Consider the following 24097-nt stretch of genomic DNA (forward strand, 5'->3'; position numbering starts at 1 on the left):
GACATAAGTGGGAACGAAAATGATTTATGAGGGATATAAATGGGAATGAAAACATTTTAGGGACATAAATGGGAAAACTCAGAAACAATAGGGACGTAATAATGTATTTCCCCAGAGAAGGGAAAAAGAATCGTGTTGGGAATTAGATCTAGGGTTTTTAGGAACAAATATTTTTTGTTCCCAATTTCGTCCCTATATTTGGGACGAATTTCTGGATTCGTCCCAAATTTTGGGACGAATTTCTGGATTCGTCCCAAATTTTGGGATGAATTTCTGGATTCGTCCCAAATTTTGGGACGAATCCAGGATTCGTCCCAAAACTTAAATCAATTTAAAATAAATTAAATCAAAGACCGAAAGCTTATATCTTGACCTAGAGACATCAGAATTTGATGAAACAAGTTTCTATGCGTTCGTATCATTGCCCTGATCATAAATATGTCACCATCCATAATTTTTAATTAATAATTTAATTTATTTAAATTTTTCATACCAAATTAGGTCAAATTGGAATTAAAAAATTCCAAAAATAAATATATTTGGTAAAAAAATATTTTTATGGATATATTTACGATCAAGACAACGATACGAACGCATAGAAATTTACTTCATCAAATTCCGACGTCTCTAGGTCCGTATATGAGACGTCCCATTTTGTTTTTTTTTTTAAGATAATTAAATTTTTGGGACGAATCTCTGGATTCGTCCCAAAATTTGGGACGAATCCAGATATTCGTCCCAAACTTTGGGACGAATTCCTGGATTCGTCCTAAATTTTGGAACGAATCCAGGATTTGTCCCAAAACTTAAATTAATTTAAAATAAATTAAATCAAAGACCGAAAGCTTATATCTTGACCTAGAGACATCGGAATTTGATGAAACAAGTTTCTATGCATTCTTATCGTTGCCCTGATTGTAAATATGTCACCATCCATAATTTTTAATTAATAATTTAATTTATTTAAATTTTTCATACCAAATTAGGTCAAATTGGAATTAAAAAATTCCAAAAATAAATATATTTGTGAAAAAATATTTTTATGTATATATTTACGATCAGGACAATGATACAAACGCATAGAAATTTGTTTCATCAAATTCTGATGTCTCTAGGTAGATATTTTTTAATACATATATCGGTTGCTATTAACTAAAAAGGTGTTGTGCAATGAACGGTTGTAAATTAGTGTCTGAAAGCTTAAATATGGACCTAGAGACATCGAAATTTGATGAAAAAAGTTTCTATGCGTTCGTATCGTTTCCCTGATCATAAATATGTCACCATTCATATTTTTTAAATAATATTTTAAGTGATTCAAATTTTTAATACCAAATTAGGTCAAATTGAAATTAAAAAATTCCAAAAATAAATATATTTGGTAAAAAATATTTTTATGGATATATTTACGATCAGGACAACGATACGAACGCATAGAAATTTATTTCATCAAATTCCGATGTCTCTAGGTCCGTATATGAGGCGTCCCATTTTTTTTTTTTTTAAGATAATTAAATTTTTGGGACGAATCTCTGGATTCGTCCCAAAATTTGGGACGAATCCAGGATTCGTCCCAAAACTTAAATTAATTTAAAATAAATTAAATCAAAGACCGAAAGCTTATATCTTGACCTAGAGACATCGAAATTTGATGAAACAAGTTTCTATGCATTCGTATCGTTGCCCTGATCATAAATATGTCACCATCCATAATTTTTAATTAATAATTTAATTTATTTAAATTTTTCATACCAAATTAGGTCAAATTGGAATTAAAAAATTCCAAAAATAAATATATTTGTGAAAAAATATTTTTATGTATATATTTACGATCAGGACAATGATACAAACGCATAGAAATTTGTTTCATCAAATTCCGATGTCTCTAGGTAGATATTTTTTAATACATATATCGGTTGCTATTAACTAAAAAGGTGTTGTGCAATGAACGGTTGTAAATTAGTGTCTGAAAGCTTAAATATGGACCTAGAGACATCGGAATTTGATGAAAAAAGTTTCTATGCATTCGTATCGTTTCCCTGATCATAAATATGTCACCATTCATATTTTTTAAATAATATTTTAAGTGATTCAAATTTTTAATACCAAATTAGGTCAAATTGGAATTAAAAAATTCCAAAAATAAATATATTTGGTAAAAAATATTTTTATGGATATATTTACGATAAGGACAATGATACGAATGCATAGAAATTTATTTCATCAAATTCCGATGTCTCTAGGTCCGTATATGAGGCGTCCCATTTTGTTTTTTTTTTAAGATAATTAAATTTTTGGGACGAATCTCTGGATTCGTCCTAAAACTTAAATTAATTTAAAATAAATTAAATCAAAGACCGAAAGCTTATATCTTGACCTAGAGACATCGGAATTTGATGAAACAAGTTTCTATGCATTCGTATCGTTGCCCTGATCGTAAATATGTCACCATCCATAATTTTTAATTAATAATTTAATTTATTTAAATTTTTCATACAAAATTAGGTCAAATTGGAATTAAAAAATTCCAAAAATAAATATATTTGTGAAAAAATATTTTTATGTATATATTTACGATCAGGACAACGATACAAACGCATATAAATTTGTTTCATCAAATTCCGATGTCTCTAGGTAGATATTTTTTTAATACATATATCGGTTGCTATTAACTAAAAAGGTATTGTGCAATGAACGGTTGTAAATTAGTGTCTGAAAGCTTAAATATGGACCTAGAGACATCGGAATTTGATGAAAAAAGTTTCTATGCGTTCGTATCGTTTCCCTGATCATAAATATGTCACCATTCATATTTTTTAAATAATATTTTAAGTGATTCAAATTTTTAATACCAAATTAGGTCAAATTGGAATTAAAAAATTCCAAAAATAAATATATTTGGTAAAAAATATTTTTATGGATATATTTACGATCAGGACAACGATACGAATGCATAGAAATTTATTTCATCAAATTCTGATGTCTCTAGGTCCGTATATGAGGCGTCCCATTTTGTTTTTTTTTTTTAAGATAATTAAATTTTTGGGACGAATCTCTGGATTCGTCCCAAAATTTGGGACGAATCCAAATATTCATCCCAAACTTTGGGACAAATTCCTGGATTCGTCCCAAATTTTGGGACGAATCCAGGATTCGTCCCAAAACTTAAATTAATTTAAAATAAATTAAATCAAAGACCGAAAGCTTATATCTTGACCTAGAGACATCGGAATTTGATGAAACAAGTTTCTATGCATTCGTATCGTTGCCCTGATCGTAAATATGTCACCATCCATAATTTTTAATTAATAATTTAATTTATTTAAAATTTTCATACCAAATTAGGTTAAATTGGAATTAAAAAATTCCAAAAATAAATATATTTGTGAAAAAATATTTTTATGTATATATTTATGATCAGGACAATGATACAAACGCATAGAAATTTGTTTCATCAAATTCCGATGTCTCTAGGTAGATATTTTTTAATACATATATCGGTTGCTATTAACTAAAAAGGTGTTGTGCAATGAACGGTTGTAAATTAGTGTCTGAAAGCTTAAATATGGACCTAAAGACATCGGAATTTGATGAAAAAAGTTTCTATGCGTTCGTATCGTTTCCCTGATCATAAATATGTCACCATTCATATTTTTTAAATAATATTTTAAGTGATTCAAATTTTTAATACCAAATTAGGTCAAATTGGAATTAAAAAATTCCAAAAATAAATATATTTGGTAAAAAATATTTTTATGGATATATTTACGATCAGGACAATGATACGAACGCATAGAAATTTATTTCATCAAATTCCGACGTCTCTAGGTCTGTATATGAGGCGTCCCATTTTGTTTTTTTTTTTTAAGATAATTAAATTTTTGGGACGAATCTCTGGATTCGTCCCAAAATTTGGGACGAATCCAGATATTCGTCCCAAACTTTGGGACGAATTCCTGGATTCGTCCCAAATTTTGGGACGAATCCAGGATTCGTCCCAAAACTTAAATTAATTTAAAATAAATTAAATCAAAAACCGAAAGCTTATATCTTGACCTAGAGACATCGGAATTTGATGAAACAAGTTTCTATGCATTTGTATCATTGCCCTGATCGTAAATATGTCACCATCCATAATTTTTAATTAATAATTTAATTTATTTAAATTTTTCATTCCAAATTAGGTCAAATTGGAATTAAAAAATTCCAAAAATAAATATATTTGTGAAAAAATATTTTTATGTATATATTTACGATCAGGACAATGATCCAAACGCATAGAAATTTGTTTCATCAAATTCTGATGTCTCTAGGTAGATATTTTTTAATACATATATCGGTTGCTATTAACTAAAAAGGTGTTGTGCAATGAACGGTTGTAAATTAGTGTCTGAAAGCTTAAATATGGACCTAGAGATATCGGAATTTGATGAAAAAAGTTTCTATGCGTTCGTATCATTTCCCTGATCATAAATATGTCACCATTCATATTTTTTAAATAATATTTTAAGTGATTCAAATTTTTAATACCAAATTAGGTCAAATTGGAATTAAAAAATTCCAAAAATAAATATATTTGGTAAAAAATATTTTTATGGATATATTTATGATCAGGACAATGATACGAACGCATAGAAATTTATTTCATCAAATTCCAATGTCTCTAAATCCGTATATGAGGCGTCCCATTTTGTTTTTTTTTTTTAAGATAATTAAATTTTTGGGACGAATCTCTGGATTCGTCCCAAAATTTGGGACGAATCCAGATATTCATCCCAAACTTTGGGACGAATTCCTGGATTCGTCCCAAATTTTGGGATGAATCCAGGATTCGTCCCAAAACTTAAATTAATTTAAAATAAATTAAATCAAAGACCGAAAGCTTATATCTTGACCTAGAGACATCGGAATTTGATGAAACAAGTTTCTATGCATTCGTATCGTTGCCCTGATCATAAATATGTCACCATCCATAATTTTTAATTAATAATTTAGTTTATTTAAAATTTTCATACCAAATTAGGTTAAATTGGAATTAAAAAATTCCAAAAATAAATATATTTGTGAAAAAATATTTTTATGTATATATTTACGATCAGGACAACGATACAAACGCATAGAAATTTGTTTCATCAAATTCCGATGTCTCTAGGTAGATATTTTTTAATACATATATCGGTTGCTATTAACTAAAAAGGTGTTGTGCAATGAACGATTGTAAATTAGTGTCTGAAAGCTTAAATATGGACCTAGAGACATCGGAATTTGATGAAAAAAGTTTCTATGCGTTCGTATCGTTTCCCTGATCATAAATATGTCACCATTCTTATTTTTTAAATAATATTTTAAGTGATTCAAATTTTTAATACCAAATTAGGTCAAATTGGAATTAAAAAATTCCAAAAATAAATATATTTGGTAAAAAAAATATTTTTATGGATATATTTACGATCAGGACAATGATACAAATGCATAGAAATTTATTTCATCAAATTCCGACGTCTCTAGGTCCGTATATGAGGCGTCCCATTTTGTTTTTTTTTTTTAAGATAATTAAATTTTTGGGACGAATCCAGATATTCGTCCCAAACTTTGGGACGAATTCCTGGATTCGTCCCAAATGTTGGGACGAATCCAGGATTCGTCTCAAAACTTAAATTAATTTAAAATAAATTAAATCAAAGACCGAAAGCTTATATCTTGACCTAGAGACATCGGAATTTGATGAAACAAGTTTCTATGCATTCTTATCGTTGCCCTGATCGTAAATATGTCACGATCCATAATTTTTAATTAATAATTTAATTTATTTAAATTTTTCATACCAAATTAGGTCAAATTGGAATTAAAAAATTCCAAAAATAAATATATTTGTGAAAAAATATTTTTATGTATATATTTACAATCAGGACAACAATACAAACGCATAGAAATTTGTTTCATCAAATTTCGATGTCTCTAGGTAGATATTTTTTAATACATATATTGGTTGCTATTAATTAAAAAGGTGTTGTGCAATGAACGGTTGTAAATTAGTGTTTGAAAGCTTAAATATGGACCTAAAGACATCGGAATTTGATGAAAAAAGTTTCTATGCGTTCGTATCGTTTCGCTGATCATAAATATGTCACCATTCATATTTTTTAAATAATATTTTAAGTGATTCAAATTTTTAATACCAAATTAGGTCAAATTGGAATTATAAAATTCCAAAAATAAATATATTTGGTAAAAAATATTTTTATGGATATATTTACGATCAGGACAACGATACAAACGCATAGAAATTTATTTCATCAAATTCCGATGTCTCTAGGTCCGTATATGAGGCGTCCCATTTTGTTTTTTTTTTTTAAGATAATTAAATTTTTGGGACGAATCTCTGGATTCGTCCCAAAATTTGGGACGAATCTAGGATTCGTCCCAAAACTTAAATTAATTTAAAATAAATTAAATCAAAGACCGAAAGCTTATATCTTGACCTAGAGACATCGGAATTTGATGAAACAAGTTTCTATGCATTCGTATCGTTGCCCTAATCGTAAATATATCACCATCCATAATTTTTAATTAATAATTTAATTTATTTAAATTTTTCATACCAAATTAGGTCAAATTGGAATTAAAAAATTCCAAAAATAAATATATTTGTGAAAAAATATTTTTATGTATATATTTACGATCAGGACAATGATACAAACGCATAGAAATTTGTTTCATCAAATTCTGATGTCTCTAGGTAGATATTTTTTAATACATATATCGGTTGCTATTAACTAAAAAGGTGTTGTGCAATGAACGGTTGTAAATTAGTGTCTGAAAGCTTAAATATGGACCTAGAGACATCGGAATTTGATGAAAAAAGTTTCTATGCGTTCGTATCGTTTCCCTGATCATAAATATGTCACCATTCTTATTTTTTAAATAATATTTTAAGTGATTCAAATTTTTAATACCAAATTAAGTCAAATTAGAATTAAAAAATTCCAAAAATAATATATTTGGTAAAAAATATTTTTATGGATATATTTATGATCAGGACAATGATACGAACGTATAGAAATTTATTTCATCAAATTCTGATGTCTCTAGATCCGTATATGAGGCGTCCCATTTTGTTTTTTTTTTTAAGATAATTAAATTTTTGGGACGAATCTAGGATTCGTCCCAAAACTTAAATTAATTTAAAATAAATTAAATCAAAGACCGAAAGCTTATGTCTTGACCTAGAGATATCGGAATTTGATGAAACAAGTTTCTATGCATTCGTATCATTGCCCTGATCATAAATATGTCACCATCTATAATTTTTAATTAATAATTTAATTTATTTAAATTTTTCATACCAAATTAGGTCAAATTGGAATTAAAAAATTCTAAAAATAAATATATTTGGTAAAAAATATTTTTATGGATATATTTACGATCAGGACAATGATATGAATGCATAGAAATTTATTTCATCAAATTCCGATGTCTCTAGGTCCGTATATGAGGCGTCCCATTTTGTTTTTTTTTTTTTTAAGATAATTAAATTTTTGGGACGAATCTCTGGATTCGTCCCAAAATTTGGGACGAATCCGGATATTCGTCCCAAACTTTGGGACGAATTCCTGGATTCGTCCCAAATTTTGGGACGAATCCAGGAATCATCCCAAAACTTAAATTAATTTAAAATAAATTAAATCAAAGACCGAAAGCTTATATCTTGACCTAGAGACATCGGAATTTGATGAAACAAGTTTCTATACATTCGTATCATTGGCTTGATCATAAATATGTCACCATCCATAATTTTTAATTAATAATTTAATTTATTTAAATTTTTCATACCAAATTAGGTCAAATTGGAATTAAAAAATTCAAAAAATAAATATATTTGGTAAAAAATATTTTTATGGATATATTTACGATCAGGACAATGATACGAATGTATAGAAATTTATTTATCAAATTCCGATGTCTCTAAGTTCGTATATGAGGCATCCCATTTTGTTTTTTTTTAATATAATTAAATTTTTGGGACGAATCTCTGGATTCGTCCCAAAACTAAAATTAATTTAAAATACATTAAATCAAAGACCGAAAGCTTATATCTTGACCTAGAGACATCGGAATTTGATGAAATAAATTTCTATGCGTTCGTATCATTGTCCTGATCGTAAATATATCCATAAAAATATTTATTACCAAATATATTTATTTTTGGTATTTTTTAATTCCAATTTGACCTAATTTGGTATTATAAATTTGAATCACTTAAAATATTATTTAAAAAATATGGATGGTGACATATTTACGATCAAATTAATGATACGAATGCATAAAAACTTGTTTTATCAAATTTCGATGTCTCTAGGTCAAGATATAAGCCTTCGATATTTGATTGTCTTTTTTTAAAAATAATGTCATTTTTGGAACAAATCCTGGATTCGTCCCAGATTTTGGGACGAATCCTGGATTCGTCCCAGAATTTGGGACGAATTCTGGATTCGTCCCAGAATTTGGGACGAATCCAATATTTGTCCCAAAATCTGGGACAAATTCTGAATTCGTTCCAGATTTGGCGACAAATTTAGCAACGAAATTTTTTCTTGTTGCAAATTTGAAACAAAACTTTTTTGTTGCAATTTTCGTTAGTTATTTGGGTCGAAATTTTTTTCCGACCCTAAATTTGTCGCAATTTTGGAACGAATAATTTTCGTTCCAAATATTTGTCCCCAAATATATGTTTTTTTGTAGTGATTTAAGTATGAAAGAATGATGGATATTCATATTTAACTAACCATTTCATCAAATACATAGCATGTTTCTTCTAATCTGCTAAGTGCTAATAGTTGATTTTTTCAGCGACCTTCAATTTATAGAATATCACATTTCTTTTTCCCATGATTGTTGATTTTGGATACATCGAGATCAGCATCTGAAGCTATAGGTGAGTTGAGTTCATTCCATTAGAGTCCTTTCCAAGAGTGAGCTGTCCTTCTTGTAATACCAAGTCTGAGGGTTCTTGTGATAGGTTCTCGTTCACCAGAACAACACATCAAATATTTAGTGGTGAATTGAAATATGCCCATGTTAGCAGCTTATAATTGATCAGCTGAAACTGTTTTGTTTCCCGGATCTTTCAATTTAGAGGATATAACCTTTTTTTTTCAAATGAGTATTGATGTGGATACACAGAGGTTAGCAGCTAAAAGCTATTCAACATATTGACAACGGCAAGTCATGATTACCATGCCATTTTAAATGCTGAGAATGAATTTACGAAAACAAAAAGAAATCCTGCAATAGCCTAAGATGAGAAATGGAAATTAAATGCACATCAGGATAGAAGTGTAAAATCTAACAAATTTTTAACTTGAACATTGGCACTTTGTATCAACAGTTTGCGTACATCAAAATCAGCTTCTTATCAAATGGGCTGCCTTCAGATAAATAGGTTGCAAATCATAAAAGCCTAAGAAAAAATGCATTTTTTTTTTTTTGCTCTTATAGATATTAAATCTACCATGCAGGACCACCACATAAATTAACGAAGAAATTTCAACATTTTTCTTCAATTTGACTTATTCGTGGAGCAGGTTCATTTGCACATAAATTAACCTTTTCCCCTTCGCTTTTGCTAGGTTCTTTATCGCACTAGTTCATTTGCAATGTAATATATATATATATACACACACAATAGGCGAGGCAAGATGAGGATCGAATCAAAAGTAGCCGGTGACTGCATTTGTGGATGTGATTATGGAACAATTTGTCATCTGTAATCTTTGATCCATACAGGAACTGAGTAAATAAGAGTTCCTAGTGCAAATGATATTGTGATGGTAGCAGCAATGTACAAGAAAGCATTCAAGCCATGGCCAGTCTTCCACATAGCATAAATCTCAGCAGCAAAAGTAGAAACAGTGCTCAAGCACCCCAAAAATCCTAACTGAATCCCACTTATGATAATTGTGCATCTGTCTGTGTTTACCTGTTCCAAGGAAAAAGGAGAGCAGATTTAATCAGAGATCATAACTTATTTGATGACCATAAACTAGAAATAGACAGTGAATCAGTGAAAAACAAGGAATTTTCTTTTCTGCAGAATATTATATGCAGGTTGCGTGTGTTCTTTCAATTTTAGCTTCTTTGAATGTGGCTATATCTTAGTTCCAGAGGATTTGAGCAAGTAATTTGGCTCTGAATTGACAAAGCTCAAGCAAGATTCGTCCATCGAATAGTCCTAAGAAATCAACAACACTACGCACATTGAAAGCAAATAAATCATTTTTTATCACATCCACTTATGTCTTTGTTTAATCTCCCTTTAGTCTATTAATCCTTTCTGACTATGTCCTTAATATATTTTCTCTCATTTGTTCATATATTAGAGGAAAATATAATTGCTCTATTAGTATTTATTTTTAAATAGTTGAAATAAAAGTTCAAAATTATTCCTATATTGAATAAAATATATTACCGCTTTGCTAATTGTTGCGAGTGCAGCCATGATACATGCTGCAAGGACATTGGCCAGGAGTGTTCCGATCGGTAGCCACTTGAGCATTCGTTTCCTTCCTAGACCTTGACCATTTAACCTAGCCAAATGCCAGCGTGTCCACACACCTGGAGGACCCACCAAGAAAGCTAGCCAAGGAACGGCGGAGTTACTGAGATCGTCGAGCTTCAGCCTGAAGAATTCTGCACTCAAGATCCATATCAATAACCAGATCAGTAAAGCAGCAGTCAGTATAGCCACATGCTTATTGAAGTTATCCACCCTCCATTTTTCCAGGCTGGATGTTCTTCTCCTTATCGAATCGTCACCCCGTCCAATAACTCTTTTATGAAGTCTCCCAGCACATCCAATTCCAAATATGATGCTGTAGTTGACGAGAAAAATCCCTATTGATAGCTAGAGAGATAAGTAAATATACAAAAACTGCCTAATGGATTCAGAAGTTATAAGCAATCCTCTAGACACAAGGTTACTTACCAAGTACGATGCCGGCAATTGCATCAGCCCAGTGGCCTTTGGAAGATGATTCAACCATCTTCTGGTTCCATCCACTGAATGTGGTGAGACTGCCCAGGTAGCCTGTGCTTAATCCTACCTGCAAATGATCAGACACGAGGAGAATATCTGCCTTGAACACAAATCCGATCCACCCCATCAAGAAGGAACCCAACTGTTACAGAACTCGTCTCAATTAAGAGAGGCAATAATAAACGGAAGATAGACGTCTATTCAGCTAATTATATTTTTTAAGTAAGATGAGGAAGTACCATATTGGAGGGCAGATCGAGGTACAATGGATTATTTTCACCTGTGAGATTCAAGTGGTCAGACCCAAAGAGCTTCTGTAACAAATATCTTGTATATACCTATATGGTAAAGAGACAAACTTAATTATTGTACACAAAAATTGCAAATTGATAAACAAACAAAACAAGTGGAATATAAACACAGCATCAGCATGTGGCAAAGTGGATGCTACATAGATATTATTTACACTGATACATGGATTCGGTCTTATACATAGGAATGATAGAATTGATTTAATCCATCATTTAAGAAAACTAATTACCCCTAGTATGTTAGCATAACAATTTATTGAAATTTCAGCTAGTGCATGACAAGATACTTGAACTCAGCTACTATGGCCACGTTAAAGAAAATCCAATAGTGCAGTAAAAATAGCAAGCAAGGATTTACTCCAATCTGACATTCACAAAGCAAAACCATAGAATGGAAAGATAAATGCTCATTACAAAGGGCGCAACTTCCCTGACCAAATTGCAGCAAATTCTTAAAAATCATACAAGAGAAATTCAGAACATTACCCCAAGAATTCCGAAGATAGACAAATGGCTTAAGTATGAAATGTAGTCCAGCAAAAATGGAAGCTTGTATTGTTTATCCTGCAAGAGAATACACAGCCTCAGATAAACATGTTTCTTCCAACTCAATTACAACTAACCATCCATAAGCCTTACAGTACATGACATTTGATTATTTCCCTTTGTGGACATCATTGGATCAGTTGGAAGAGGAGACACAATTTCATCTGATAACGGATTCACATTTGATGGCAAGCTGACAACCTTTGACTGACAATCAAATGATAATATTAATGCATCATCGGCAAAGGTCAACAATCCATCCTCATTTTCCTTATTGTCAATTCTAGTCCCTCTACATCCCACTTGAGCTAATGAACTATCTACTCTATCCACCAATTCCTGTGGCAGTATGACTTTGTCCCCATGCTCACTGGAAAAACTAACTGAACTCTGCCAAGAACCCCTCGTGCTCATTCTACATAGTGAACCAGGTCTCTGATCATTTTCATCTATATCAACAGCTCTTGTTCGATCACCATCAGTTCCTGCTGGTGTAGTGGCGTTGGTAGGTATTCCTTGAATTATCAGATTTGGTCTGATAGAGCCAAGCCGCCAGGATCCTGTGGCACTGATCCTACCCATAGAAGCTGTCCTTAAAAAATCCCTCTGTCTAGACAAATCTAATCTCAGGCGAATACTGTGAGATTGTGCAGATGGACTAGTGATCTCGCTCATAGCATCCCCTCCGAGTGATTCATGCATTTTTTTATGCTCTTCCATGAACAATCTAACTTCTTCAGCTGCAAGAAAGAAAGAAGTTAACCTCTGAAGCACACAATTGGAGCTTATGAAGATAAGGCTAAAAGCATGCAAAAAGTGTGGAGGGAAATGAACTTTTTCTCTTTTATTTAGTGTGGTGGCCTATGGATGTCCTCATAAATTGATTCCATTTGACAATACCATGTGAGAAGGAAAAAAAATGACATAAGAAACCATTCACTGCATCAAGTCACGTGAAAGGACAGAGATTGTTCTGTAAAGAAAAAGAAGTTTCAATATGTAGACGCTGGTTCATCCATGAAACAAACTGAAATCGTTAATTTTAAATTTCCAGAAACCCAATAAGAAATTTGTCAAAGTGGGGTAAGTAGAGACAGCAATCAGGTGCTCTCAGAGGTTACAGGGAGAAAAAAACCTGGTCAAAGATGGCTTGGAATAGCATGTCATGAACCGATTAAAATAAGCTTGGGAATCATCCAACTACGAGACAATGATGCAAGATTTAAGAAAAAGAAAAATCATCAATTAATGTACAAGGGTCAACCACTGCGAACATCTTGAGGTCTCTGTAACTTTCTGATTATCCAAAAAACCACAATCGAAAACCTTTTTCAAAAACTTTGTATGAAATTGTTTATTCTACCTGCAACAATCCAGAAAACTACGTCGTTCCATGGGCGATCAATTTCAATAAAAGTAGAACAAAAAGCCATAGAATCTAGATCTAAGATATCCGTCCAACGATATAGACATGTCAATCGTTTTCTTTTGAACACCAAAGGTCGAACGGGGAAACTACGATTCATACACAAAGGTGAGAGTTTTGAGAGGGATAAGAACCGAACCAAAGTAGGCGGAGGAACCAGACAAGAAAAACAAAGAGGTTCAAGCGCCGCCACCGCGCTTCCTCGGGTCGCCGGCAACGCCTGACAGGTGCCTCCCGACTGGTCGGCTGAGTAATCGGCTACACCAGGCTTTGGATTGGAGGCGGACGAGCTCGATTGTTGGGACTGATCCTACTCTCCGGCCTCACCAAGATCTTATCCACCGTTAAGCGCCATTCACTCGATTCCGTGCCCAACCTTACCATTTATAGGTCCAGTAGGCTTAAGAAAATTGTGATGCTCTGCTAATTTTTATTTTTAAGATGTAAATTTTATTCAATTCTATTATTATTCTTTTTTAATAATAAAATGGAAAAAGGGCAACAATATTTTTATTTGCTATATAATTTTTGTTGAGGCTAAATGAGAAAAAGATTAAAGGTTATTTCTGTTCTTAGTGTTAATTTGGTAATACTTTGAATAAACATGTATAATGACTCTTGCTTTTTTTCTCTCAGGATGATCAGGTGGTTGAGACTTGAGATATTATCATATAAGATTTTAGGATCTAAATTCGACATGTTTTAACATGCTCTCTCTTATATTTTAACTACTTGTACTAATAATTAGAAGTCATTCATATTTATCTTTTTTTATTGACTTAAAAATGAATTAGCCGAGTATTAAAGACGAACGAATCTTTTTTTTTTTACCACATGTCTTTTAGTTGGTTATAGATGATTTCAAAATAATGAGAGTGTTTTGAAATTCCCGTAAAATTCAAGGGGTAAAATGATTTTTTTTTCTCTGTGTATATATAAGCAATGGTTGTGCGCGTTACGAGGGCAAGGCCCGGCTCAGTTTACTTCGGCCCATTTATCGTGCTATTCGATTTATAATATTGGATCGCAATAGCTCGGCGAAGGGGAAAAGGTTGGCTCGCTGCGATCTCTCCGGTGCCCAAGCGAACCCCGCCGGCCGTCTCCAGTTTCGTCTGTGGTATACTACTCATCGGCATCACGCCGCATCAGCTGTAGGTAAATCTCTTCCCAGTTTGGTTTTGGCGCGATTTCGAGATCTTGATTGGATTCATGGATTTGGGAATAGTGGAGTTGGTCTCGTGGATCTAGATCTGCTAAGAAAAGGTGGGGACTAGGTTGGGTTTGAATGATTCGCTTATGTTTTGGTTTTCTTATCTTCTACCTTCGCGACAGATTCACTGAGGTTTTGTTAGTTGATGAACTAAGAATACTCTTTATGCTTGATAAGATATATTTTTCATGTAGTGAGCTGTGACTTTTGTCATTGGCGTATTCTTTTGTAGCTAGTTCGAGATGATATTTATTGTCATAATTTTCAACTCGTCTTCTTTTAAATGCTATTTATTGTCATAATTTTTATGCAGTGAATGGTTTCTTATGTCATTTTTTTTTTCCCTTCTCACATAGTATTGTCAAATGGAATCAATTTATGAGGACATCCACAGGCCACCACACTAAATAAAAGAGAAAAAGTTCATTTCCCTCCACACTTTTTGCATGTTTTTAGCCTTATCTTCATAAGCTCCAATTGTGTGCTTCAGAGGTTAACTTCTTTCTTTCTTGCAGCTGAAGAAGTTAGATTGTTCATGGAAGAGCATAAAAAAATGCATGAATCACTCGGAGGGGATGCCCTGAGCGAGATTACTAGTCCATCTGCACAATCTCACAGTATTCGCCTGAGATTAGATTTGTCTAAATAGAGGATTTTTTTTAGGACAGCTTCTATGGGTAGGATCAGTGCCATAGGATCCTGGCGGCTTGGCTCTATCAGACCAAATCTGATAATTGAAGGAATACCTACCAACGCCACTACACCAGCAGGAACTGATGGTGATCGAACAAGAGCTGTTGATATAAATGAAAATGATGCTGTTGATATAAATGAAAATGATCTGAGACCTGGTTCACTATGTAGAATGAGCACGAGGGGTTCTTGGCAGAGTTCAGTTAGTTTTTCCAGTGAGCATGGGGACAAAGTCACACTGCCACAGGAATTGGTGGATAGAGTAGATAGTTCATTAGCTCAAGTGGGATGTAGAGGGACTAGAATTGACGATAAGGAAAATGAGGATGGATTGTTGACCTTTGCCGATGATGCATTAATATTATCATTTGATTCTCAGTCAAAGGTTATCAGCTTGCCATCAAACGTGACTCCGTTTTCAGATGAAATTGTGTCTCCTCTTCCAACTGATCCAATGATGTCCACAAAGGGAAATAATCAAATGTCATGTACTGTAAGGCTTATGGATGCCTAGTTGCAATTGAGTTGGAAGAAACATGTTTATCTGAGGCTGTGTATTCTCTTGCAGGATAAATAATACAAGCTTCCATTTTTGCTGGACTACATTTCATACTTAAGCCATTTGTCTGTCTTCGGATTCGTGGAGTGATGTTCTGAATTTCTCTTGTATGATTTTTAAGAATTTGCTGCAATTTGGTCAGGGAAGTTGCGCCCTTTGTAATGAGCATTTATCTTTTCATTTTATGGTTTTGCTTTGTGAATGTCAGATTAGAGTAAATCCTTGCTTGCTATTTTTACCGTACTATTGGGTTTTCTTTAACGTGACCATAGTAGATGACTTCAAGTATGTTGTCATGGCACTAGCTTAAATTTCAATAAATTGTTATGCTAACATACTAGGGGTAATTAGTTTTCTGTAAATGATGGATTAAATCAATTATATCATTACTCTGCTGTAATTCTTGGCTTTTGAGTGATTTTTTTTCAATTACTTTTAGATTCCTTGAACCATTTCATTTATGATTTGAGATCTTGATAGAGATGGCAATACTATGTTCGGTATTATTAATAGGACCAATTATAACAAGTAATACACTCGTATTTTGATGATATTAAACAAATGCTCTCATGGGGTGCTCAGTTAGTTAGAGGATGACAGATTTACTACAATAGGGTGTTGATCAATTCCCGGCATGCGCATGCCTTTGGGGAGAAAACTCCTCTCGGCGTGTGCATGCCCTCGAGGACTATAAGTTGATCCCGTAATTTACCTCCCTTTATATAATCTGAGGACGGATTGTAAGGGACGTCTGGATAATCACTCTTTTTACTAAAAAAAAAATATTGAACAAATAAATTCCACAATTGAACAACCAGAATGGTCTAACAATCAAAGCTTAAGTCCTCCTATATAATGACATGAGGATGTAAAAAAGGCGATCCGATGCACTAACTTGTAAATACTTCTCATCTTTTAATTTGTTCTGCCTTCCTTGTATGTATAAGACCGAATCCATGTTTCAGTGTGAATAATATCTATGCAGCACCCACTTTGCCACATGCTGATGCTGTATTTATATTCCACTTGTTTTGTGTGTTTATCAATTTGCAATTTTTGTTTACAATAATTAAGTTCATGTCTCTTTACCATATAGGTGTATATAAGATATTTACTACAGAAGCTCTTTGAGCCTGACCACTTGAATCTCACAGGTGACAATAATCCATTATAATCTAGTGGTGAAATTCGATTAATTTGATATTAATTTTATATAAAATTTTTTATTATTATTTTAAATAAATTTAGTTAATTCAGTGTTAATCGAAATAACCGATTCAATTAATTCAGTTTTAGTAAAATTTTAATTTGATTCGATTAGTAATACTAAATCAGTTTTTAATTAATTCAGTTAATTTATGTACTGAATTAACTGAATACTCACCCCTACAAGCTCGATATGCCCTCCAATATGGTACTTCCTCATCTTACTTAAAAATATAATTAGCTGAATAGACATCTATCTTCCTTTTATTATTGTCTCTCTTAATTGAAACGAGTTTTGTAACAATTGGGTCCTTGGGGCGAATACTCACCCCTATTAACTCATTTAAAGTCAAGATCTAAAAACTCTCACGATTTTCAAAATTTAGCCGCAAGCTTACACCTGTAGATTTTTGATTTACACTATAACGTTTTTGGGGCTATGGTGTTATGATAAGATATTCAGGTTGTCATCTAGATCTCCATTGTTTGATTCTCAACTATGATATATTTATAGAAATTTTTCCTCTAAATAGGGGACGCAACTAAAGGATGTTGGACTTCTAGATTAGCCTCTGCGTGTATTTTCTGATTTATTCTAGTAGCCGATGAAAAATTCCTATCGAATCGAATCGATCATTAGAGATAATTAATATGATTATTATATGATTTAAATTATAGTGGACAGATGGATTGGACTTAAATGACTTAAACTATACTCATATATTGAAACTATAGATAAGTACTCTCTAAAAAATGGAAGATTCGACCCTGCATATGCAGGTAATACCCTAACGTGGGACAGAGAAAAAAAAAACACATTATTTCTTGTCTTCAAACTTCTACAACGTTGACTTTATTAGTCAGTAGTCGTTGGTTACTTGATTTGTATGTTTGCAGGTGACGTGAAGATTATTAACTGGGAAGCCCATACCATGCTTTAATTAATGGCTTAGTCATTAATCGAAAAGGTCGATGATAATTTATTAATTAGCAGTGTGTTAAGCTCTGAGCAATAGAAAAAGGAAAAAAAATCTACACGTTTGATGGGATGTATTTTATTATTGTTAAAGAGTATAATCATCTGTATGTATTCATTATAATATTTTTTTAATTACGGTTCATTAACCAAATGAAATATGTATCTTTTTTAACTTTTATTAATTTGTAAGTTATCCCTCCTAGAAATTGAATAGATAGGTGACCAATGAGGGGATAGGAATATTGATCAAGAAAAGACTTTTAGTCAGGAGCAATAGACCTACACACATCATAGATAAAGTTAACGAGAATATTAGAGAGAATCAAAGAGGGGATCCCTGCTGCAGGACACTAAGATTGAAATAGTAGCCAAGAGAAATGAAAAAGAAAATAATAGTAGAACAGTAATATGAATGCGTGTGTGTGTGCATACCTATCCAACTGAGATGATCCCCTTTTTATACTACCTATCATAATCTTCGCGATAAAAAAGCATCAGAGAATGTCAGGTGCCAAAATATGTAAGGTAGTGGAGGATATGCGACCGCCTTCTCCTAAGCAAAAGAAGGTTTCGTTGCATATATATGTCAGAGTAGCGGAATACTCCTTGATAAGTAGTTGTTATTCTCTGACAGATGATTGTAATTTTTTAACAATGTTGTCGATCGACTCTAGAGCCGACCGAGTTTATGTTAGGAGTCATGCCCATGAGAAATGGGGAGCTGAGCTCCGAAGGTCCGACTGGCTATCAGGTTGACAAGATTTATGTCGGGAGTCATGTCCATAAGAAGTGAGGAGCAGAGCCCCAGAAATCCGACCGGCTATATGGCCGATCAGACTAATGATGAGAGTCATGCCCATACAAAGTGGGGAGGTGAGCCTGCAAGATCCGACTGGCTCAGGGGTCGACCGGGTTTATGCTAAGAGTCATGTCCATGAGAAGTGGGAAGTTGAGCCTCGGAGTTCCGACTAGCTCAGGGGTCGACTAAGTTTATGCTGGGAGTCATGCCCATGAGAAGATGAGAGTTGAGCCCCGGAGACCAGACCGACTCTAGGGCTAATCAAGCTTAGTTTGGGAATCATTCCCATGAGAAGCGGGAAATTGAGCCCTGAAAATTTGACCGACTATAAGGTTGATCGGGTTTATGTTGGGACTCATGCCCATAAGAAGTGGGGAATTGAGCCCAGGAGATCTGACTGACTCTACGGCCGGTCAAGCTTATGTTGGGAGTCAAGCTCACGAGATGTGAGGGACTAAGCTCCAAAGGTCGGACAGGCTCTAGGACAGGTTGGGTCTACTGAGCCTCGGAGATTTGACAGGCTCTATGGCCGATCGAACTTATGTTGGAAGTCATGCCCACAAGAAGTGAGAAACTGACTCCGGAGGTCCGACCGACATTAGGACCGATCGAGTCTACTGAGCTCCGGAGATCCGATCGACTCTATAACCAGTCGAGTTTATGTTAGGAGTCATGCCTATGAGAAGTGAAAAATTAAATCTCGAAAATTCGACCGGATCTACGACTAATCAAATCTATTGAGTCATGGAGATCTAACCAACTTTATGACCGATCAAACTTATATTGAGAGTTATACCTATAAGAAATAGAAAAATAGAAAACTGAGTCCTATTAAAAATGATCCATTCATATATATACACCTTAATTATGATTATCACATCATCTTAACCGACTCTATATTAATTTTATGGCCACTCACAGCACCGTATCAAAAGTCAAACCACTTTAAGCCACACCGTCTGTGATAATCATAATTAATATTTAAAAATTTTAAACTAACTAAATTCAATATAAAAATGATCTTTTTAGCACCACTTCCACTTGTATATAGTCAAAATTAAAATAAACGTTCGTATATATTGACTACATTTTAAACTCATGCTGACTAAGTGATGAAATCATATACATTACTTGAATTTATTCGAACTCTTCTTAAAGATTAAAAATATTTTTTAAAAAATACAAACTAACATATAGCTTTTGCTACGTTATTCTTTCATATTAGTCATTTGCAATATATATATAAATTATGAAACAAATCGTCATCTATAATCTTTGATCCATACCGGAACTGAGTAAATAAGGGTTCCTAAAGCAAATGATATTGTGATGGTAGCAGCAATGTACAAGAAAGCATTCAAGCCATGCCCAGCCTCCCACATACCATAAACCTCGGCAGCAAAAGCAGAAACAGTGCTCAAGCACCCAGGAAACCCTAGCTGAATCCCACTTACGATAATTGTGCATCTCTTGGTGTTTACCTATTCCAAGGAAAAAAGTGAACAGATTCTATATATCTCAAACACAATGAAGAGGAGAGGTAAATCCAGCTAATTGCTCTAGAATATTACTATTTATATCTAAATAGTTGAAATATATAGAAGAATCAAATATTTTACCTCTTTGCTGATCGTAGCAAGTGCAGCCACGATACATGCAGCAAGGACATTAGCCAGGAGTGTTCCGATCGGAAGCCACTTGAGCATTCTTTTCCTCCCAAGACCTTGGCCATTTAAACCAGCCAAGTGCCAGCGTGTCCACACACCTGGAGGACCCACCAAGAAAGCTAGCCAAGGAACGGCCGAGTCACTAAGATCATCGAGCTTGAGCCTGAAGAATTCTGCACTCAAGATCCATATCGATAGCCAAATCAGTAAAGCAACAGTCAGTATGGCCACATGCTTATTGAAGTTATCCATGCTGGATGTTCTTCTCCTTGTCGAATTGTCGCACCATCCGATAACTCTTTTGCGAAGTCTTCCACCACATCCAATTCCCAATATGATGCTGTAGTTGACGAGAAAAATCCCTATCGATAGACGATATATAGCTAGGGAGATAAGTGTACATACTAAAATTGTCTCCTGAAATTAAACAAGGTTACCTACCAAGTAGGAAGCCGGCAATTGCATCGGCCCAGTGGCCTTTGGAAGACGATTCAAGCATCTTCTGGCTCCATCCACTGAATGTGGTGAGACTGCCCAGGTAGCCTGTGCTTAATCCTACCTGCAAATGATCAGACACGAGGAGAATATCTGCCTTGAACACAAATCCGATCCACCCCATCAGGAAGGAACCTAACTGTTACAGAAATCGCCTCAATTAAGAGCGCGCGGCAATAATAAAAAGAAGATAGACTTTTAAGTAAGATGAGGAAGTACCATATTGGAGGGCAGATCGAGGTACAATGGATTATTTTCACCTGTGAGATTCAAGTGGTCAGGCCCAAAGAGCTTCTGTAGCAAATATCTTGTATATACCTGAAAGGTAAAGAGACATGAAGTTGATTATTGTAAAAAACAAAAATTGCAAATGGATAGACAAACAAAACGAGTGGAAATGTTGCATGTTGATACATGAATTCGGTCTTATACATGCACGAGGAATGTAGAACAATACATGAATGCTACATAGTACTGATTAAGATTTGATTTTTAGACCATTCTGATAGTTCGACAGTGGAATTTAATTATTTGTTCAGTATCTCTGAAATATGTGTTTGTTATTTGTTATAATTGATCCTATTAATAATGTAAAGATAGTTATGCCATCTCTATCAAAATCTTGAATCATAAACAAACAAAACTAGTGGAATATGAATACAACATCAGCATGTGTACAAAGTGGATGATGTTGCATAAATATTATTCATATTGATACATGTCCTAAGTCATAAATAAAATCGTTCAAGGAATCTAAATAAATCACTCAAAAGCCAAGAACTACACCAAAGTAATGATAGAATTGAAATAATTTGAATTATAAAGGGCGGTCCATGGTTTATAGAAAACTAATTGTATTCAGTGGGGGCTTAATCGTAAGTTGTACATATGAATATAAATCAAATCCATATAAAATGATCTAACTTAAGTTTATTGGGTTTCGGGTTTACGAATGTGGGTCGAATGGGTAGAATCATTTAGCCCGATTCGTTGTCATTTATGGGCTGATAATGGATTGATTGTATACATAAGAGGAAGTCTCTAAGGACTTAGGGCATCATCTTGACAGAACCCTCGTTCCCATCAGCAAGAGTTTGCAGTGTCGTCAAACCTAAACCCCTTGGAAGATCTCTCCTGTTGCTTCCGCCTCATCTTTTTTCCACAAAGATTCTTGGACGTCGCTACAGGATAAGAAATTATGGCTCTTCAATCAGGTTCCTTGTCTTTTAGTTTATGTTTTCTTTACTATGTCATGATTCAAAGAAACTAGATTAATTATGTTCTTGTATTTCCTACTATTCGAGTTCTTATTTGGTTCATAGAATTTATGCGGCCTAGATTTCATGAGAACATAGCAATTTATTGAAATTTCAGCTAGTACTATAACAAGATACTTGAACTCATCTACTATGGCCACATTAAAGAAAACATATAGTGCGGTAAAAATAGCAAGCAAGAATTTATTGTAATCTGATATTCACAAAGTAAAACCATAGAATGGAAAAATAAATGCTCATTACAAAGGGCCCAATTTCTCATTATACAACAAATTCTAATTATATAATAAACATACAAAAGAAATTCAGAATATTACCCCAAGAATTCCGAAGACAGACAAATGACTTAAATATGAAATGTAGTCCAGCAAAAATGGAAGCTTGTATTGCTTATCCTGCAAGAGAATATGTACAGAAATACAACAGAATTAAGTTCCTTGATATCATTCTTAAAAAAAAAGAAATTGTGTAGGTAGATTATTACTGCTACTATTATTTCAGACGTATATGATAGTGTGATATAACCCAGAAATACAAAGATTTTGATTGAAGGGAAAGGATCTTGAGGAAGACACATTGAGACCACCAGAATTGTAGTCTGAATATAAGAACTTAATTTCTATACCAACATGATGACATCCAGACGAGCAAATAAACTAAATCTAAATGTAAGTAGTATAGCTCTTCACAAGCACAAGACGTGATTTAAGATAATGCAAAAACAATCAAATGAAACTCGTACTAAAGTCTAAAAGTTAGATCCAAAATCAGTTTAGGCACATATACTCAGAAGTATAATCACAACCATGTATTTAAGTATGAAAGAATGATGGATATTCATATTTAACTAACCATTTCATCAAATACATAGCATGTTTCTTCTGGTCTGCTAAGTGCTATTAGTTTATAGAGTATCACATTTCTTTTTCCAATGACTGTTGATTTTGGATACATCGAGATCACCATCTTCTAAAGCTTTAGGTGAGTTGAGTTCATTCCATTATATTAGAATCCTTTCCAAGAGTGAGTTGTCATGAAATACCAAGTCTGAGGGTTCTTGTGATAGGTTCTATCCTGAAACATGCATAATCATACCTGCTTAATTCTCTTCTTTTGCTGCTGCTCCTGCAATTATATTGGTAGCTGCTTAATTAGTATTTGTTATATATATATCATGGCAGATATATGACTTAATATATATATATATATATATATCATGGCACAATAGTTTCCCCCACCGCTGGATTGGACCCGCCGCCAGCTTGGATGGAACCGGACGGGATTCCGACGTCCTCCTCTGCCACCGCCCCTGCCCGAACCAAGAAGTCCTCCGACCCAGATCCAGATCCCTGTTGAGTGTAAATCCGTTACAATCTTTGTGATCATCTCAGGAGCTCTGTTTCACGCAGATGCACAGGGACTTACAGTTGCGGTGGCTTTAGCAGATGATCTGTTGTCACATTTTTCTGACAATCCCTCCCCGCCCTCAGCCACCTGGCCAGCGCCGATCTCCAGACATACCTCCTCCGCCGTCTTCCGGCCGGCGCTCTCGAGCAACGCCAAGCTACCCTGTCGTGACACGGAGGCTCCCCCATCCGCTCCCGTGGCGGCGGCGTTGTCGGTGCATATGCTGCGGAAAAGTTCCTCCCTGCTCATCGACCCGAGGCTGTTGGTGAGTCCCCCGCCTCCGCTGACGGAACTTTGGAGATCTGATGGGAACCTGGGTCGATCTCGTGGGAAATAGGAGAAAAAAAATGAGAATAGGAATCAAACGGAATTGATTAACCAAATTATATTCTTTATTCCTAAAAGTTAATTCCTCTTTAAATAGATAGGTAAAATAAAAAGTCTAACAATCGATCTTACCAGAAAAAAAAAATCAGATAACTTATCT

The 24097-nt window shown here is 33.9% G+C and overlaps 3 protein-coding genes across 4 annotated transcripts; 1 reads left to right on the top strand and 2 right to left on the bottom strand.

The window, feature by feature from the left end:
- Positions 1 to 9699: 9699 nt before the first annotated feature.
- On the bottom strand, positions 9700 to 13708 carry LOC122051302. Its single transcript, XM_042612362.1, has 7 exons — positions 13458 to 13708; positions 11986 to 12632; positions 11833 to 11910; positions 11275 to 11373; positions 10985 to 11177; positions 10469 to 10893; positions 9700 to 9979 (listed from the first exon to the last, which is right to left on the bottom strand). Exons 2-7 carry the CDS (start codon positions 12610 to 12612, stop codon positions 9761 to 9763), a joined length of 1641 nt encoding a protein of 546 aa, XP_042468296.1. The 5' UTR covers positions 12613 to 12632; positions 13458 to 13708; the 3' UTR covers positions 9700 to 9760.
- A 577-nt stretch (positions 13709 to 14285) lies between these two features.
- Positions 14286 to 15965, top strand: LOC122051306. Of its 2 annotated transcripts, none has more exons than XM_042612364.1 (2): positions 14286 to 14473; positions 15044 to 15965. In XM_042612364.1, exon 2 carries the CDS (start codon positions 15202 to 15204, stop codon positions 15733 to 15735), a length of 534 nt encoding a protein of 177 aa, XP_042468298.1. In that variant the 5' UTR covers positions 14286 to 14473; positions 15044 to 15201; the 3' UTR covers positions 15736 to 15965. The 2 variants fall into 2 exon arrangements, with proteins under 2 accessions (XP_042468298.1, XP_042468299.1); XM_042612365.1 differs by having other exon boundaries at positions 14286 to 14469.
- A 3953-nt stretch (positions 15966 to 19918) lies between these two features.
- Positions 19919 to 23932, bottom strand: LOC122051303. Its single transcript, XM_042612363.1, has 8 exons — positions 23629 to 23932; positions 23442 to 23552; positions 23299 to 23328; positions 22521 to 22598; positions 21146 to 21244; positions 20873 to 21065; positions 20384 to 20793; positions 19919 to 20245 (listed from the first exon to the last, which is right to left on the bottom strand). Exons 1-8 carry the CDS (start codon positions 23857 to 23859, stop codon positions 20027 to 20029), a joined length of 1371 nt encoding a protein of 456 aa, XP_042468297.1. The 5' UTR covers positions 23860 to 23932; the 3' UTR covers positions 19919 to 20026.
- Between the last annotated feature and the right edge of the window lie 165 nt (positions 23933 to 24097).

Source organism: Zingiber officinale, chromosome 3A (genome assembly GCF_018446385.1).
Source record: "Zingiber officinale cultivar Zhangliang chromosome 3A, Zo_v1.1, whole genome shotgun sequence".
Lineage (NCBI taxonomy): Eukaryota > Viridiplantae > Streptophyta > Magnoliopsida > Zingiberales > Zingiberaceae > Zingiber > Zingiber officinale.